This window comes from Mesoplodon mirus (assembly GCF_964341445.2).
Source record: "Mesoplodon mirus genome assembly, chromosome: 1".
In the NCBI taxonomy this organism is placed as follows: domain Eukaryota; kingdom Metazoa; phylum Chordata; class Mammalia; order Artiodactyla; family Ziphiidae; genus Mesoplodon; species Mesoplodon mirus.
In genome coordinates this window covers 76536704-76553166 of record NC_138976.1, presented here as the reverse complement: position 1 = coordinate 76553166, position 16463 = coordinate 76536704, and the positions used below count along the sequence as shown (strand labels likewise).

The 16463-nt window shown below is 36.7% G+C and overlaps 1 protein-coding gene across 3 annotated transcripts in view; it reads right to left on the bottom strand.

Annotated features, from left to right (window-relative positions):
- PIP5K1B (phosphatidylinositol-4-phosphate 5-kinase type 1 beta) overlaps nucleotides 1-16463 on the bottom strand; it is a 329179-nt gene that overhangs the window by 88423 nt on the left and 224293 nt on the right. For all 3 annotated transcript variants that reach the window (XM_082612673.1, XM_082612672.1, XM_082612674.1), the window contains exon 12: nucleotides 4358-4513. In XM_082612673.1, the coding sequence (XP_082468799.1) occupies nucleotides 4358-4513 (156 nt within the window). The remainder of the gene's footprint in view (nucleotides 1-4357; nucleotides 4514-16463) is intronic.

Genomic DNA, 16463 nt, shown 5'->3' with positions numbered 1-16463 from the left:
AGAGCTAATACCTATCCTTCTCAAACTCTTCCAAAATATAGCAGAGGGAGGAACACTCCCAAACTCATTCCACGAGGCCACCATCACCCTCATAGCTAAATCAGGCAAAGATGTCACAGAGAAAGAAAACTACAGGTCAATATCCCTGATGAACATAGATGCAAAAATCCTCAATAAAATACTAGCAAACAGAATCTAACAGCAGATTAAAAGGATCATACACCATGATCAAGTGGGGTTTATCTCAGAGATGCAAAGATTCTTCAATAAATGCAAATCAATCAATGTGATTAAACCATATTGACAAATTGAAGGAGAAAAACCATATGATCAACTCAATAGATGCAGAGAAAGCTTTCGACAAAATTCAACACCCATTTATGATAAAAACCCTCTAGAAAGTAGGCATAGAAGGAAGTTACCTGAACATAATAAAGGCCATATTTGACAAAGGCACAGCTAACATTGTTCTCAATGGTGAAAAACTCAATGGTGAAAAACTGAAAGCATTTACACTAAGATCAGGAACAAGACAAGGTTGTCCACTCTCACCACTACTATTCAACATAGTTTTGGAAGTTTTAGCCACAGCAATCAGAGATGAGAAAGAAATAAAAGGAATCCAAATCAGAAAAGCAGAAGTAAAGCTGTCACTGTTTACAGATGACATGATATTATACATAGAGAATCCTAAATATGCCACCAGAAAACCACTAGGGCTAATCAATGGATTTGGTAAAGTAGCAGGATACAAAATTAATGCACAAAAATCTCTTGCATTCCTATACACTAATGATGAAAAATCTGAAGGAGAAATTAAGGAAACACTCCCATTTACCATAGCAACGAAAAGAATAAAATACCTAGGAATAAACCTACCTAAGGAGACCAAAGACCTGTATGCAGACAACTACAGGACACTGATGAAAGAAATTAAAGATGATACAAATAGATGGAGAGGTCACCATGTTCTTGGATTGGAAGAATCAACATTTTGAAAATGACTATACTACCCAAAGCAATCTACACATTCAAAGTGATCCCTATCAAACTATCAATGGCATTTTTCATAGAACTAGAACAAAAAAGTTCACAATTTGTATGGAAACACAAAAGACCCCGAATAGCCAAAGCAATCTTGAGAAAGAAAAATGGAGCTGGAGGAATCAGGCTCCTGGACTTCCAACTATACTACAAAGCTACAGTAATCAAGACAGTACAGTACTGGCACAAAAAACAGAAATATAGATCAATGGAACAGGATAGAAAGCCCAGAGATAAACCCACGCACATATGGTCACCTTATTTTTGATAAAGGAAGCAAGAATATACAATGGAGAAAAGATAGTTTCTTTAATAAGTGATGCTGGGAAAACTGGACAGTTACATGTAAAAGAACGAAATTAGAACACTCCCTAACACCATACACTAAAATAAACTCAAAATGGAGTAAAGACCTAAGTGTAAGGCCAGACACTATAAAACTCTTAAAGGAAAACATAGGCAGAACACTCTATGACATAAATCACAGCAAGATCCTTTTTGACCCACCTCCTAGAGAAATGGAAATAAAAACAAAGATAAACAAATGGAACCTAAAGAAACTTAAAAGCTCTTGCACAGCAAAGGAAACCATAAACAAGACAAAAAGACAACCCTCAGAATGGGAGAAAAAATTTGCCAATGAAGCAACTGACAAAGGATTAACCTCCAAAATTTACAAGCAGCTCATGTAGCTCCATATCAAAAAAACCCCAAAAAACCCAATCCAAAAATGGGCAGAAGACCTACATAGACATTTCTTCCAAGAAGATATACTGATTGCCAACAAATACATGAAAGAATGCTAAACATCACTAATCATTAAAGAAATGCAAATCAAAACTACAATGAGGTATCACCTCACACCAGTCAGAATGGCCATCATCAAAAGTCTGCAAACAATTAATGCTGGAGAGGATGTGGAGAAAAGGGAACCCTCTTGCACTGTTGGTGGGAATGTAAATTTGATACAGCCACTATGGAGAACAGTATGGACATTCCTTAAAAATCTAAAAATAGAACTACCATATGACCCAGCAATCCCACTACTGAGCATATACCCTGAGAAAACCATAATTCAAAAAGAGTCATGTACCACAGTGTTCACTGCAGGACCATTTACAGTAGCCAGGACATGGAAGCAACCTAAGTGTCCATCGACAGATGAATGGATAAAGAAGATGTGGCACATATATACAATGGAATATTACTCAGCCATAAAAAGAAATGAAATTTAGTTATTTGTAGTGAGGTGGATGGACCTAGAGTCTGTCATACAGAGTGAAGTAAGTCAGAAAGAGAAAAACAAATACTGTATGCTAGCACATATATATGGAATCTAGAAAAAAAAAAAAAGGTTCAGAAGAACCTAGGGGCAGGACAGGAATAAAGACGCAGACATGGAGAATGGATTTGAGGACATGGGGAGGGGGAAGGGTAAGCTGGGACAAAGTGAGAGAGTGGCATGGACATATATACACTACCAAATGTAAAATAGATAGCTAGTGGAAGCAGCCACATAGCACAGGGAGATCAGCTTGGTGCTTTGTGACCACCTAGAGGGGTGGAATAGGGAGGGTTGGAGGAATACACAAGAGGGAGGACATACGGTGATTTATGTATATGTATGGCTGATTCACTTTGTAATAAAGCAGAAACTAACACACCATTGTAAAGCAATTATACTCCAATAAAGATGTTAAAAAAAAAAAAAGATGAGTGGAGTTTAAACCTAAACATTTCTGGGAAGGTACCCTATTAAGCCATTCTTTAAGTAATACTAACACTGTATTGTATTCGTTTTCCAGAATGTTCTTTAATGCAAAAGTTTGATAGTGGTTGGATTGTCTCAGAATATGGAGCACCTGGATGGGGCAGCTTTGAATAGTCTCGAAAGGTGCCAACGTGAGAGGAGTTTTCCAGGGGTATTGGAAACAGATCCTATTAAATGCAACACTTATTGACCACCTACTTTGTGACAGGTTCTATGCTGTATATTAACCACGTGAATTATCAAAATATCCCCATGAAGAAGGTAGCACAATTAGCCCCAGTTACTGATGAGGAAAGCAATGCTCAGATATTAAGGGTCCACAGCTAGGTCCATAGCTAGGACTGGTGGATCTTGGATTTGAAGCCAAATTTCAAGATCCTAAAACTGTGCCTGGCACATAGTAGGCACTCAATAAACGTATGTCAGATCATTCTAAGCCCAAGACTCCTTCCCCAGCACCAGAGAAAAAGAGAAGAGGGTGGTGCTGAAGAGAAACTCTGCCAAAGGTCAACACTTGGGTGGGATTTTGGTGGCCTCCCCAAATCCCCAATTTAAGCAATACTGTTTGAGGCTATAGGAAGCTCAGCCTTAATCATTGCTTTGTCAGCTTCATGCACTATGGGTCCTTTGTGAAATAGAAATAGAGAACAGAGTTTCTCTCAGACACTCAAGTATCACTGAGATTCAGACACGCCCTTTCTTACTGAGTGCAGATTTAACTTCTGTAGTTCCCTGATGCAGGCAGAAATTGAGCCAGAGCAAACGGGAGGCTTTCTTTCCAAAGGTCTGCCCAAATGGTGATCTGCCATCAGAGCCTTTGCAACAGATTTCTGATGGGCAGTTGATGAAATTAATCGAGGGTAACCTGCAAAGTTGATGCTCTTGGGAATGACTCTTTGTTTGGCCTTTTAGGTTGGTATTTGTCAGAAACCCCAGACACTCCATTAAATCATTTTTGTCATTAAAAAAAAATATATATATATATATACATTACCTGAAAAGACAGAAAATACGTTATCTATGTCTTTATCTCTATAACCATTTGAGAAATAAATCTAACAAAAGGTAGGAATATATGACATGCCAGGAGAAAATTATAAAACTTTTATTAAACTCATTAAAGAGGACCTAAATAAATTGGTAATTCACTGTTACATTGTGTATGTATATATGTCTATGTATATAATGTATGTATATGTTTGAAAAATATATATATACAAGCCCAGACCAAGGTCTACTAGTAAAAACACTGAAACCTTCAGATGTGTTATCTTCAGGTAGTGGGATTATAGATCTTTGTTTCTGAATATTTTAGTCTGTTTTAAATTTTTTTTACCATAAACTATATACAGTATTGTTTATGTGTTATAAAAATTTTACATTAAGTGTGTCATACTGTAAACATCATTTTAAAAATTAGTTAAGAGACTTTGTTTCCTAGAGAAAGTACTTTCTCATTTTTCTACTGTGAGTTTACATTACTTATACAAGTAAAATCACAAGAACTTTTATCTTTTCTTTTTCTAAGTTCCATGTCTTTACCTTCTTCATCAAGGCTGCTAAAACTTTGCCCTTCGGTCAGCAAATCACGCTTCTCATCCTTCCATTCCTGGCTAATTGAGGACACAATCTCCTGTGAGGTTGCCTTCAGGGCGGCAATGGAGTTGCACCGTTTTTTAGAAGGTGAGGCCTTCAAAGCTAGAAAAAGGAAAAGGAGAGACAATTATAGTTATTGTAAAACCACATGAATATATTATTTATTAAATTAAAATTTTACTCATGATTTATTAAGATTTTAGTCATTATTTCAGTAGGATGCAAGATGCTTTGTTTTATATACATGAGGAAAGGGAGATGATATTATGTTTTGGCAATTTTATTTGTCCAAAATGATTTGACTTAAATTAGAATAGCTTAGAATAAATTTGGATTGAGATATCTCTCCAGATGTTGAAATATAGTCTTATTTGAGGTGAAATTCAAATGCTGCTGAAGAATTATATTTCCTCCTCCAAGCAATGTTTTTCTAGGGCTGGGAAGAGGTTGAGTGCGTCGATAAGCGCAGATGGTAAAGTAAGGAGAATTCTCATGACCCCAGTTTTATTAACTTGGGACTGGGAATTTCTAAACATGCCAGTGTTTAATCTTATACTCATGTTACCCAATTTAGCCAACTTACTTCTGGTTGCTTTTTTCTTTCAGTGACTTTCCACTGAAATTTCCTGCCTTTGGGTCTTTTCTAGGTCATGGTTACTTCAGATGTATAATTCACTCCTGATTTTTGTCCAGACAGCATTGTATAACTTCTGAAATGTGTTGGGAACCTGAACAAAGGCAAGTGTACTTCACCATCAATCATGCTCACTGAAGGCTGGAACTTGACTTCTGATATGTCAGTGGGAGCTGCTTCAGCTGCAGCCAGACCATCCCCATGTATATTTTCTCCATGCTGCAATCGTTCTTCTTGCTTAACACTGTTAGAGAATTTTCTTGGAGGGTAGAGGGAGAGGGAGGTTGAGGCCTCTTTACGCTTTCCCCTGAACTTGGTGTTAGCAGTGTCTCTCTTCCTTTGGAGGTTTGCATACAGGGCTAACCTGACAGCAGATGCATTACAGTGATTGTGTTCAGCCTTGGGAATCTCAGAGCTTAGATTACACTGCTCATCAGGGGCATCCCATCAGCAGCTTGCAAAAACTTAATTGGAGAAGGACTTTGGGACACACAAATGAGGAAAGAATAGAGGGCAATCTTTCACTGAAAGAGAAGGGAAGATTTATGTGTCCCGTGAGCAGTCTTATAACCATAATAACATAATCGTAATCAATAACATTTTAGAAGGCTTGAGAATTTGGAAGCCAGCATCCACATTCCTTATCTCAAACTATCCAGATGGTCTTCAGAGGGAGGTAGGCCCTTTTATAGGTCCAGAAACAGAGCAGAAAAACTGTGACCTGCTCAAGGTCACAAAGCTAGAAACCATGAAATCCCAGGTGTCTTTGTTTGAAGTTGTCTAACTGGTGGTTCATTTCCTAGCTCTTTGGCATTCTATTTTCTGGTTAGAGTGAGGCAGGAATAAGATAAAACTAGAGTTTGTTTTTCTTTGAGGGGAGGAGACTTCGAATGTTTAAAAACTGATCAGATGGATTTGAGTGGCAAATAAGTGGACCAATGTGTCATTTTTTAAACTCCTCATCCCATCAAAAGAGTGGTCACGGGCTTCCCTGGTGGTGCAGTGGTTGAGAGTCCGCCTGCTGATGCAGGGGACACGGGTTCGTGCCCCGGTCTGGGAGGATCCCACATGCCGCGGAGCAGCTGGGCCCGTGAGCCATGGCTGCTGGGCCTGTGAGTCTGGAGCCTGTGCTCCGCAACGGGAGAGGCCACAACAGTGAGAGGCCCGTGTACCGCAAAAAAAAAAAAAAAAAAAAAAAAAAGAGTGGTCACATTTGCTTTACAGGTGTGAAGTAATTATCCATACACTGGCTTTGGCTTTAATATTCTATCTGCTAGCTTTCATAAACTCTCAGCTCTCACCTTTCAATCTAGTACAGTTGACTTGAACAACACAGGTTTGAACTGTGTGGGCCCACTCATATATGGATTTTTTTCAATACCAAATGCTATAGTCCCACATGATCTGGGGTTGGTTGAATCCTCGGATGCTGAGGAAGCACACATGTGGAGGGCCAACTCTAAGTTACATGTGAATTTTCCATTGTGTCGTGCTTTGGCACGCCTAATGCCCCTATGATGTTCAAGGGTCAACCGTGTTTTAAAATTTCTAAGTCAGAGGATCTCAAATGTGGTTCAGGGACTGCTAGGAATCCCTGAACTTCTCCTCGAACGTCTGTGATGTTAAAATTATTTTCTTAACAATATTAAGAAATTATTTATCTTCCTCACTCCCATTCTTTCCTGAGTTTTCTAGATGCTACATGACCTGTGGTATCACCACAGAGACTGAATTCAGAAGCATACAAGAGAGTCTGGATGTCTTCTATTAAGCCAGAATTAGGGGGCTTCCCTGGTGGCGCAGTAGTTGAGAGTCCGCCTGCCGATGCAGGGAACACGGGTTCGTGCCCCGGTCCGGGAAGATCCCACATGCCGCGGAGCGGCTGGGCCCGTGAGCCATGGCCGCTGGGCCTGCGCGTCCGGAGCCTGTGCTCCGCAACGGGAGAGGCCACAACAGTGAGAGGCCCGCGTACCGCAAAAAACAAACAAACAAACAAAAGCCAGAATTAGGGATTTGAAAAAATATAAAATAGTGCCACTTTCCCCATGCAATTATTTGTTTTGGAAAACATAATTATTTTTCATAATTACTTTGTTAGAATTTTTTTACTTTTTTGTTAATATTGACGTATGTTAACATGCAATTTTTTTATTGTTACCTTGTAAGAATGAATATTTAAAATTTTCCTCAATTTAAAATTCTAATAGGTTAAGTATAGACAGCTATAATCCACATAAATAAAAGCTCTTTGGGGTCCTCAGTCATTTTTAAGAGGGTAAGGTGGCGCTGAGACCAAAAGGTTTGAGAATTCCATAGCTCTTAGGTCAGTGCTAATTCTCTAAACTGAGAAACAACTAGGATCAGAAGAATGTTGGCAGCATCATGGAAGAGTGAATGAGGGGAAGATGCTCAGAGGACTGTCTGTACTTGTTGTGGCTTATCATGGACCCAAGGCCAAGAGCCCCCCAAAGAAATAGCTCTTTGCTCATTATCAGCATCACATACAAAGAGGAGCAGAGAAGACCCCAAAACAAACCCCTGCCAGGACCAGATGGCACCTAAAGAAAGCCTTTACTTTTGTCTTAAATGGTCAATCTTCCTTAAAGGAATTATCTGAGCCTCATTCAGTGGATAAGGACTTGAATCTTGCAGAAACTGAATACCTCAGGGACTTGTTTTTTTTGTTTGTTTTCATATTTGGGGAGATCATTTATTTTCCAAACAACGATTTCATGGATTACAAATGTGAACTCAAGTTGTGACTTCTTATTTTTTATACCAGAGATTGGGTTGTGGCAATTGGATTAAGTAGGTTTCAAAAGGTTTGACGTCAATCATTGGCATCAGGGTGTGTTTTCAACTCTGTAAAAATCTAATCATGTGCACCTATACCTTTCCTAAGGTTTGATAACTCTATCACTTGGAGGAAATGGGCGTGGTCTTTGGAGAACATATAAAACATCAAGCAAAGAGCCAAGCTCATTCTTCTCCAGAGCCTAGAGCTGTTGTGTTTGGACTTGGCTGGGCTGTGGAGACTTTGGAAAGTTACTGCCACCAGGAGGTGAGCACCTAATCAGGGAATTGTTTTGACTGGAAAATCTCAAAGGATGGTTTGGGTCGCTGGTTACTTTCTTCTGTCCACAGAAACTCTTGGATTTGTCTTTGGCTAAATAATGGCGACAGGTATCGTGTGTCCATCTCCAGCTCTACATCCTGCTACTCACTGCTCCTACCCTTGACTGCTTTTCAGCTCACCTATCTGCCATCCCCTGAACCTCCATGTTCATTCCTACCCCAGGGCCTTTGTACATGCTGCTCCTTCTACTTGAGATGCCCTTCTTGCCTCTCTTCCTAATAAATGCTGGCTTATAGTTTCAGGACTTAATTTAAATATTCTTTTCTCTGTGAAGCTCTCTTTGGGAAGATTGGTTTTATTTCTCTTTGTGTACCTACAGTAGCCTACGCAAAAACTCTATTAACAGCTGCTTTATTACATTATAAATCTTTTACATGTTCCAATCCCTGACCCAAAATAGACCATGAAATTACCTAGGGAATTTAATTTTTTTTAAAAAAAAAGCTTTCTATATTATTAATGCTTAGCATAGTGTTAAGTACATAATAGGTGCTCAAATGTTGGTTGAAAGAATTAACTATTGTTCTGAAATTTTAGGACAGTTGATTTTTAACTAATTAATGTATCAGTACTATTCTATTCCTTTCAGGAAACTAAGTTTTAGTACTCTAGACACATTATCTGGGTAGAGAATTTCAGTGAGGTTCCAACATTACGGTGACTAATATTTGCAGAAAGAATTATAGGATTTTGCAAACATTATTACATTGACAGCATGACTCAATTCTGGGGTGGGATAACAGATTTAAGAAGGCTAAAAAAATTGATTAAAAAAAAGAAACTTGAAGACCAAGTACTGTTTTCTTGGGGGTAGGGGTGGGGAGGGGAAATTTTCACATACAAAGAAAGTATGCCTGTCGTTGAATGGCTGAGTAGAACAGAGCCCCTTGCCAACCTGTGCTGGGAAAGTCTGAACAAGGAATAATCTTTGTTTTATTAAGCCACTGAGAATCCAGAGTTAATTTATTGCTGCAGTAAAACTTAGCTAACATGAGTAATAAACTATTTTTTTAAATAAAATCACAACAGAAGGGGTGTGTGAATGTGTGTGTATGTGCTTTGTGAAACAGTTGGAAATTTATATTCCGAAGTTTAAACTGTGACTTTCTCTGGGTAATGCATTTTCATTATTGTAATTCAATCTGTATTTTTTCCCCTGAACTTTCTACAGTAAACATGTATTACTTTCACAATCAGAAAAAAAAAAAAAAAGGAAAGTATGACTGTAGGAATTAAGGGCTTTAACTTAATCATAGTTGATAAAGGATTTGGAAGTTGTATTTTAAAGTGTCAACTTTACTAATTAAATGGCTACCCTTTGAAAAGCTGGTAGTAGATGAAAAGTCCATTCATTCATTCAATTATTCATCAAATAATGATCGAGGGCCTACAATGTGCCAGGAAATGTGCTAGCTTCTGGGAATATATATATGAGAACCACACACAGCCCCTACTTTTCAGGAACTCAAAGTCAAGTGGGGGAGATACAACAACAGCTTACTATAGCAGAGTATGCTAACTGCTGTGAAGGAAGCATCATCTGAGCTGAGATGTGAAGGAAGACCAGGGGAAGGATGGAGATCACTACAGGCAAAGGGACAAGAACATGTACAGATGTAGAGGCAGCCTGGAATGTTAGGGGTAACTGCAGGGCGCTCAGAGCTGCTGGAGGCTTGAGGGTAGGGTAGAGCATGGAATGGGTGTGAGAAAAGTCACGGCGAGGGAAAGAGAGGCCACATGACACAGGGACTCAGAAGCGAAGTTAGGATTTTGCGTACTAGGAAATACACTGAAGTTTTTATTAAGAAAAAAAGTTTTTTTAAGCATGGAAGGGTTTTAAATAGGAAATTAGCAAGAGGAAATTTAAACTGATGCCTCTGGCTGGGGTTGGGGGAGATTGGGTTGGAAGGGGATATGACTGGAGGTAAGAGAGGAACATGAGGGCCACAATTTTATGTAAAAAAAAAAAGAAAAAAGAAAAAAAAAAAAGCCCAAACCAAAACCATAAAAATCACAATGGCTGAATTAGGAGAGGTGCTGTGAAAGAAGGGGACGAACTCTTGATATTTCCAGGTGAGACTAGATATTGGTGAGTGACTGCATGTGGGTGGTTAAGCTTAGACAAAGCTTGATGCCTGCATGTCTGGTTTGGGTAAATGAGTAAATTGTGGGGACCTTCAGGGAGGCATGGACTCAGGATGTGAGGCAGGTTCTTGACCAACCTGGGGGAATCCAGAAATTAGTCCTAATATTTGTGGACAACTGATTTTCAACAAGGAACCCAGATAATTCAATGGGGGAAAGAAGAGACCATTCAAGAAATGGTGCTGGGATAACTGGATATCCACATGCAAAAGAATGAATTTGGACCCTACCTCACACCATATACTATAAATTAAATCAATATTTGTAAATCATACACCTGATAACAGAAACATGTGTTGAGAATATATAAAGAACTCTTACAACTAAACAATAGAAAGACAATCCAAATAAAAATGGGCAAAGTATTTGAATAGACAGTTCTCCAAGGAAGACATAAATGGTCAATAAGCACATAAAAAGATGTTCAACATCATTAATCATTAGAAAAACATAAATCAAACCACATTGAGATACTACTTTATACTCACTAGATGTCTAAAATGAAAAAGACACATAGTAACATACGTTGGTGAGGATGTGGAGAAATTGGATCCCTCGTACATTGCTGTTGGGATTGCAAAATTGGGTAGCTGCTTTGGAAAGGAGTCTGGCAGTTCCTCAAAATGTTAAATAGAGTTACTATCTGACCTAGTGTTTCCACACCTGGTATGTACCCAAGAGAAATGAAAACTTATGTCCACAGAAACCTGTGCATGAATTTTCATAGCAGCATTATTCTTAATAGCCAGAAATGTAAACAACCCAAATATCCATCAACCCAAATATCCATCAAGAGGATAAACAAAATGTGTTAAATCCATACAATGGAATATTATTCAGCAATAAAAAGAATAAAGCACTACAAGATGGCTAAACCTTGAAAACATCATGTTAGGTGAAAAAAGCCAAACACAGAAGGCCACATACTGTATAATTCCATTTATGTGACATATTCAGAATAGACAAATCCATAGAGACAGAAAATAAATGAGTAGTTGCCAGGGGCTGGGAAGAGGAAGGAATGAAGAGTAACTGCTAATGGATATGGGGTTTCTTTTCAGGGTAATAAATATGTTCTAAAATTAGATAGTCGTAATGTTTGTACAACTTTGTGAATATACTAAGAATCACCAAATTGCACATTTTAGAAGGGTGAATTTCCTGGTATGTGAATTACACCTGAATAAAGATGCTATAAAAAGTAGACTAAGAAATCAAAATGGGAAAAAAAATAGATTTGACTACTTGAGAAGTAAAAGACTTGTTACATTAAAAACATGATAAACTATACAAACTGGAAAGGTTCACAACTCACACCATATTTCATGGAATTGAGGATGCCACTGACTGCACCATTAATTTATACACTACTAAGAAAGCAAAAACTTCCAACATGGGGTATCTCGTGGAGGAGCCTCACTAAACCTGGGATCCCATGGGTTACATCCTCCATAAACCTACCAGGGGCCACAAGGAAACTCATGATTTTCAACCACGGCAAAGGGTAAAGAGAGGCAGAAAATCTTCCTTCAAAATTTGAACCAAGTTGGTATCCACACAGGATTGCAGGCTGAATAAATACTATGTTATGGTCCATCTTAGGCAAAAAAGACCTTAAACAGAAAATTTAATTGGTAGTGGTCTCAATTTGAGACCAATTTCAAGATACCACTGAGATAGTCAAATGTGAAACAAAAGTTTTTCTTAGAATGAAATAAGGTTAAAAAAAGAGATTAATATCTTTAACGTGTAGAGTTCATATAAATCATTTGGGAAAATAATAAATACTAATGTAAACGAGCAAATATTACAAAGCTCAATTCTCAAAGGAACTACAAATGGGCAATAAACATGAATAATGGTTAAACTTCACCAATATTTAAGAAATACAAAATAAAACAACCAGATAACATCTTTTACTTATCCAAGTAGCATAATTTAAAAAGAATAATTCTGGCTAAAGGCTAGAAGAATACAGACTCTTGTGGAAGTCGAGAGTGGCATAATCATTCTGTGCAATTATGTGCATTTTAAACCCTTAGTACTTCTTCTTGGAATCTATCCTAAAGAAATAATCATAAGCTTGGACACCATATTTATCTAAAATCATGTTCATAAAAATACTCATTAGAAAAAGGAGAAATAATGTAAATGTCCAAATGATAGAATCTTAAATAGATTATGGCATACCCATATAATTTTAATGTTGTATTGTAATTTTAAATGGTTTCTTTGTACAATATACAGTGATATGGGAAACTATTCATATTATAATATGTGAAAAATAGAGGACATATACATAAAATTGTACACCACTATGTTACCATTTTTATATAAATACACAAAGCACAGAAATAAAGATGGTAGGAAGTATGTGAAAATATTAGTAGTGGAGGATCTGAATAGACATTTTTCCAGTGATGACATAGAGGTGCCAACAGAAATGGCTGTTATCAGAAAGATGACAAATAATAACTGTTGGTGAAGATGTTGAGAAAAGGGAACCCTTAGGCACTGTTGGTGGGAAGGTAAATTGATCAGCCACTACGGAAAATGGTATGGAGAATCCTCAAAAAGCTAAAAATAGAGCTACCATATGATCCAGCAATTCCACTGCTGGATACTTATCCAAAGGAAACAAAACATTAATTAGAAAAGATACACGCACCGCTATGTTCACTGTAGCATTATTTACAACAGCCAAGATATGTGAGCAACCTATGTGCTCACCCATCAATAGATGAATAGATAAAGAAGATCACACACACACACACACACACACACACACACACACACACACACTGGAATATTAGTCAGCCATAAAAAAGAATGAAATCTTGCCATTTGTGACCTCATGGATGGACCTAGAGGGTATTATACTAAATGAAATAAGTCAGACAAAGAAAGATAAATACTATATGATTTCACTTATATGTGAAATCTAAAAAACAAAACAAATGAACAAACTTAAGAAAACAGAAACAGAATTATAGATACAGAGAACAAATAGGTAGCTGCTGGGCAGGTGGTGGTGGGAGAAATAGGTGAGGGAGATTAAGAGGTACAAAATTCCAGTTGCAAAATAAATGAGTCATGAGTATGAAATGTACAGTGTAGGGAGTAGCCAATAATTATGTGATATCTTTGTATGGTGACACATCATAAGTAGACTTATCGTGGTGATCAGTTTGAAATGTATAAAAATATCAAATCACTCTGTTGTATAACAGGAACTAACACAGTGTTGTAGATCAATTATACTTCAAAACTAGACACACTCATAGAAAAAGAGATCAGATTTGTGGCTACCAGAGGCTGGGGGTGGGCGGTGGAGGAGGAATTGGACGAAGGTGGTCAAAAGGTACAAACTTCCAGTTATAAGATAAATAAGCACTAGGGATGTGATGTACAACATGGTGAATATAACGAACACTTCTGCATGTTATAAAGGAAAGCTGCTGGGAGAGTAAATCCTAAGAGTTCTCATCACAAGGAAAAACTTTTTTCTATTTCTTTAATTTTGTATCTATGTGAGATGATGGCTGTCATTAAACTTATTGTGCTCATCATTTCATGATGTATGTAAGTCAAACCATTATGCTGCACACCTTAAACTTATACAGTGCTGTATGGCAATTATATCTCAATAAAACTGGAAAAAAATATTTATAGTGGATATTTCTGGGTTGTGAGATATCAAATCATTTTTATGGTTTTCTTTGTATTTTCCAATATTTTTACATCGAAACGGTTTTACTCTCACAAAAATTAACTCAACATGGATTAAAGACTTAAACATAAGACCTGAAACTGTAAAACTCCTGAAAGAAAACATAGGGAAAATTTCCTCAACAATGATCTTAGCAAAGACTTTTTGGATATTACAGCAAAAGCACAAGCAACAAAAGCAAAATAAACAAGTGGGACTACATCAAACTAAACAACATCTGCAAATCAAAAGAAACAACCAATAAAATAAAGAGGCAGCCCACAGAATGGGAGAAAACATTTGCAAACCATATATCAGATAAGGGGTTAATATTCACAATATACAAAGAACTCATAAAACTCAATAGTAACAAAAGCAAATAATCTGATTAAAAATTGGGCAAAAGACCTGACATTGGCAAAGGACATTTTTCAAAGAAGACATACAGATGGCCAACAGATACATGAAAAGATGCTTAACATAACTAATCATTAGGGAAATGCAAATCAAAACCACAATGAGATATCACCTCATACCTGTCAGAATGGCTATTATCAAAAAGACAAAAAATAACAAATGTTGGTGAGGATGTGAAGAAAAGGTAGTCCTAGTACACTCTTGGTGGAAATGTAAATTAGTGCAGCCACTATGGAAAACAGTATGGAGTTTCCTCAAAAAATTAAAAATAGAACTACCATATGACTAGCAATCCCAGTTCTGGGTGTGTATCTGAAGGAAATGAAGTCACTATCTTGAAGAGATATCTGCATTTCCATGTTCACTGAGGCATTATTCACAACAGCCAAGACATGGAAACAACCTAAGTGTCCACTGACAGATGAATGGATAGAAAAAAATAAGGAAATCCCGCCACTTGTGACAATATAGATGGACCATGACAGCATTATGCTAAGTGAAATAAACCAGAAAGAGAAAAACAAATACTGTATGATCTCACTTACATGTGCTAAAAAATTGAACTCATAGACAGAGAGAGTAGAAGAATTGTTACTTGGGGCTGATGGGTGGGTGAAATGGGGAGACATTGGTCGAAGGGTACCAACTTCCAGTTATAAGATGAATAAGTTCTTGAAATCTAATATACAGCATGGAGACTATAGTTAATAATTCTGTCTTACACACTGGAAAGTTGCTAAGAGGGTAGATCTTAAATGTTCTCACCACACAAACACATACACACACACACACAATTTGTAATTATGCGAGACGATGAATGTGTTAAGTAACCTAATTGTGATAATCATTTTGCAATATATATGTGCATCAAATCATCACATTGTACACCTTAAATGTACATAATGTTATATGTCAATTATATCTCAATAAAGCTGGGGAAAAAAAGTCTTAAAAAAGAAAGTGTTTTACTTTCATTAACAAAAAACTCCAACAAATATTATAAGAAAAAAATCTGTCTTATATAAATACAAAATATGAACATTCTACTCTTTCAGTTTTTTGCGTGTGGCTAAATTGTTATGAAATTGGACCACAAAATACCTAAATGATAAAATAACATAAGTAACAACAGGGTTATTTTTTCCTTTTCACATAGTTAAAAAATTTTCTACATAAATAATACATATCCATTGTGGAAAATTTAATAAATATTGATGTAAAGAAAAAGAAAATGCCACACGATCTCATGGTTCGGAATAACCATTGTTAACTTTGGTTTTAGTTTGCTCTTCTTTTTTTATGTCCTTATGGTTTAAAGTTAGGGTATTGATTTGAGATCTTTCTTCTTTTTTAATGTAGGCATTTACAGTTATAAATTTCCCTCTGAGCACTGAATTTGCAGCATCCTCTAAGTTTTTGGAATGTGTATTTTCATTTCCATTCATCTCTAAGTTTTTCCTAATTTCACTGTGTTTTCTTCTTTTACCCATTGGTAGTTTGAGAGTGTGTTGTTTAATTTTCACATATTTGTGAATTTTCCAGTTTTCACTCTTTACTGATTCATTCCATTGTGATCAGAAAAGACACTTTGCGTGATTTCAATCTTTTAAAATCTATTGAAATGTGTTTTGAGTACTAACATATGGTCTATTCTGGAGAACACTCCATGAGAATAACTATTGTTAACATTTTTATATATCCCATGAGAATTTTGTTGTGCATTTAGGTATGCAGACCAATAACTATATATATGTGAATGAAGCTAGCTATAAGGACTAAATGTACTTTTAATACATCATTTTTTATTTGTTGCATATTATTCCATTATTTAACTGTATCATAACATATTTAACCAATATATTATAGGGTCGGATATTTAGGCAGCTTATAATTTTTTCCAGCACAAAATTAGACTTTAATGATTACAGCATCAATAAATACCTGGCTAGGATACTTAACCATAATAACTAAGTGATTTCCACTTTTGGGAGATAAATAGTTCCAACTCTTC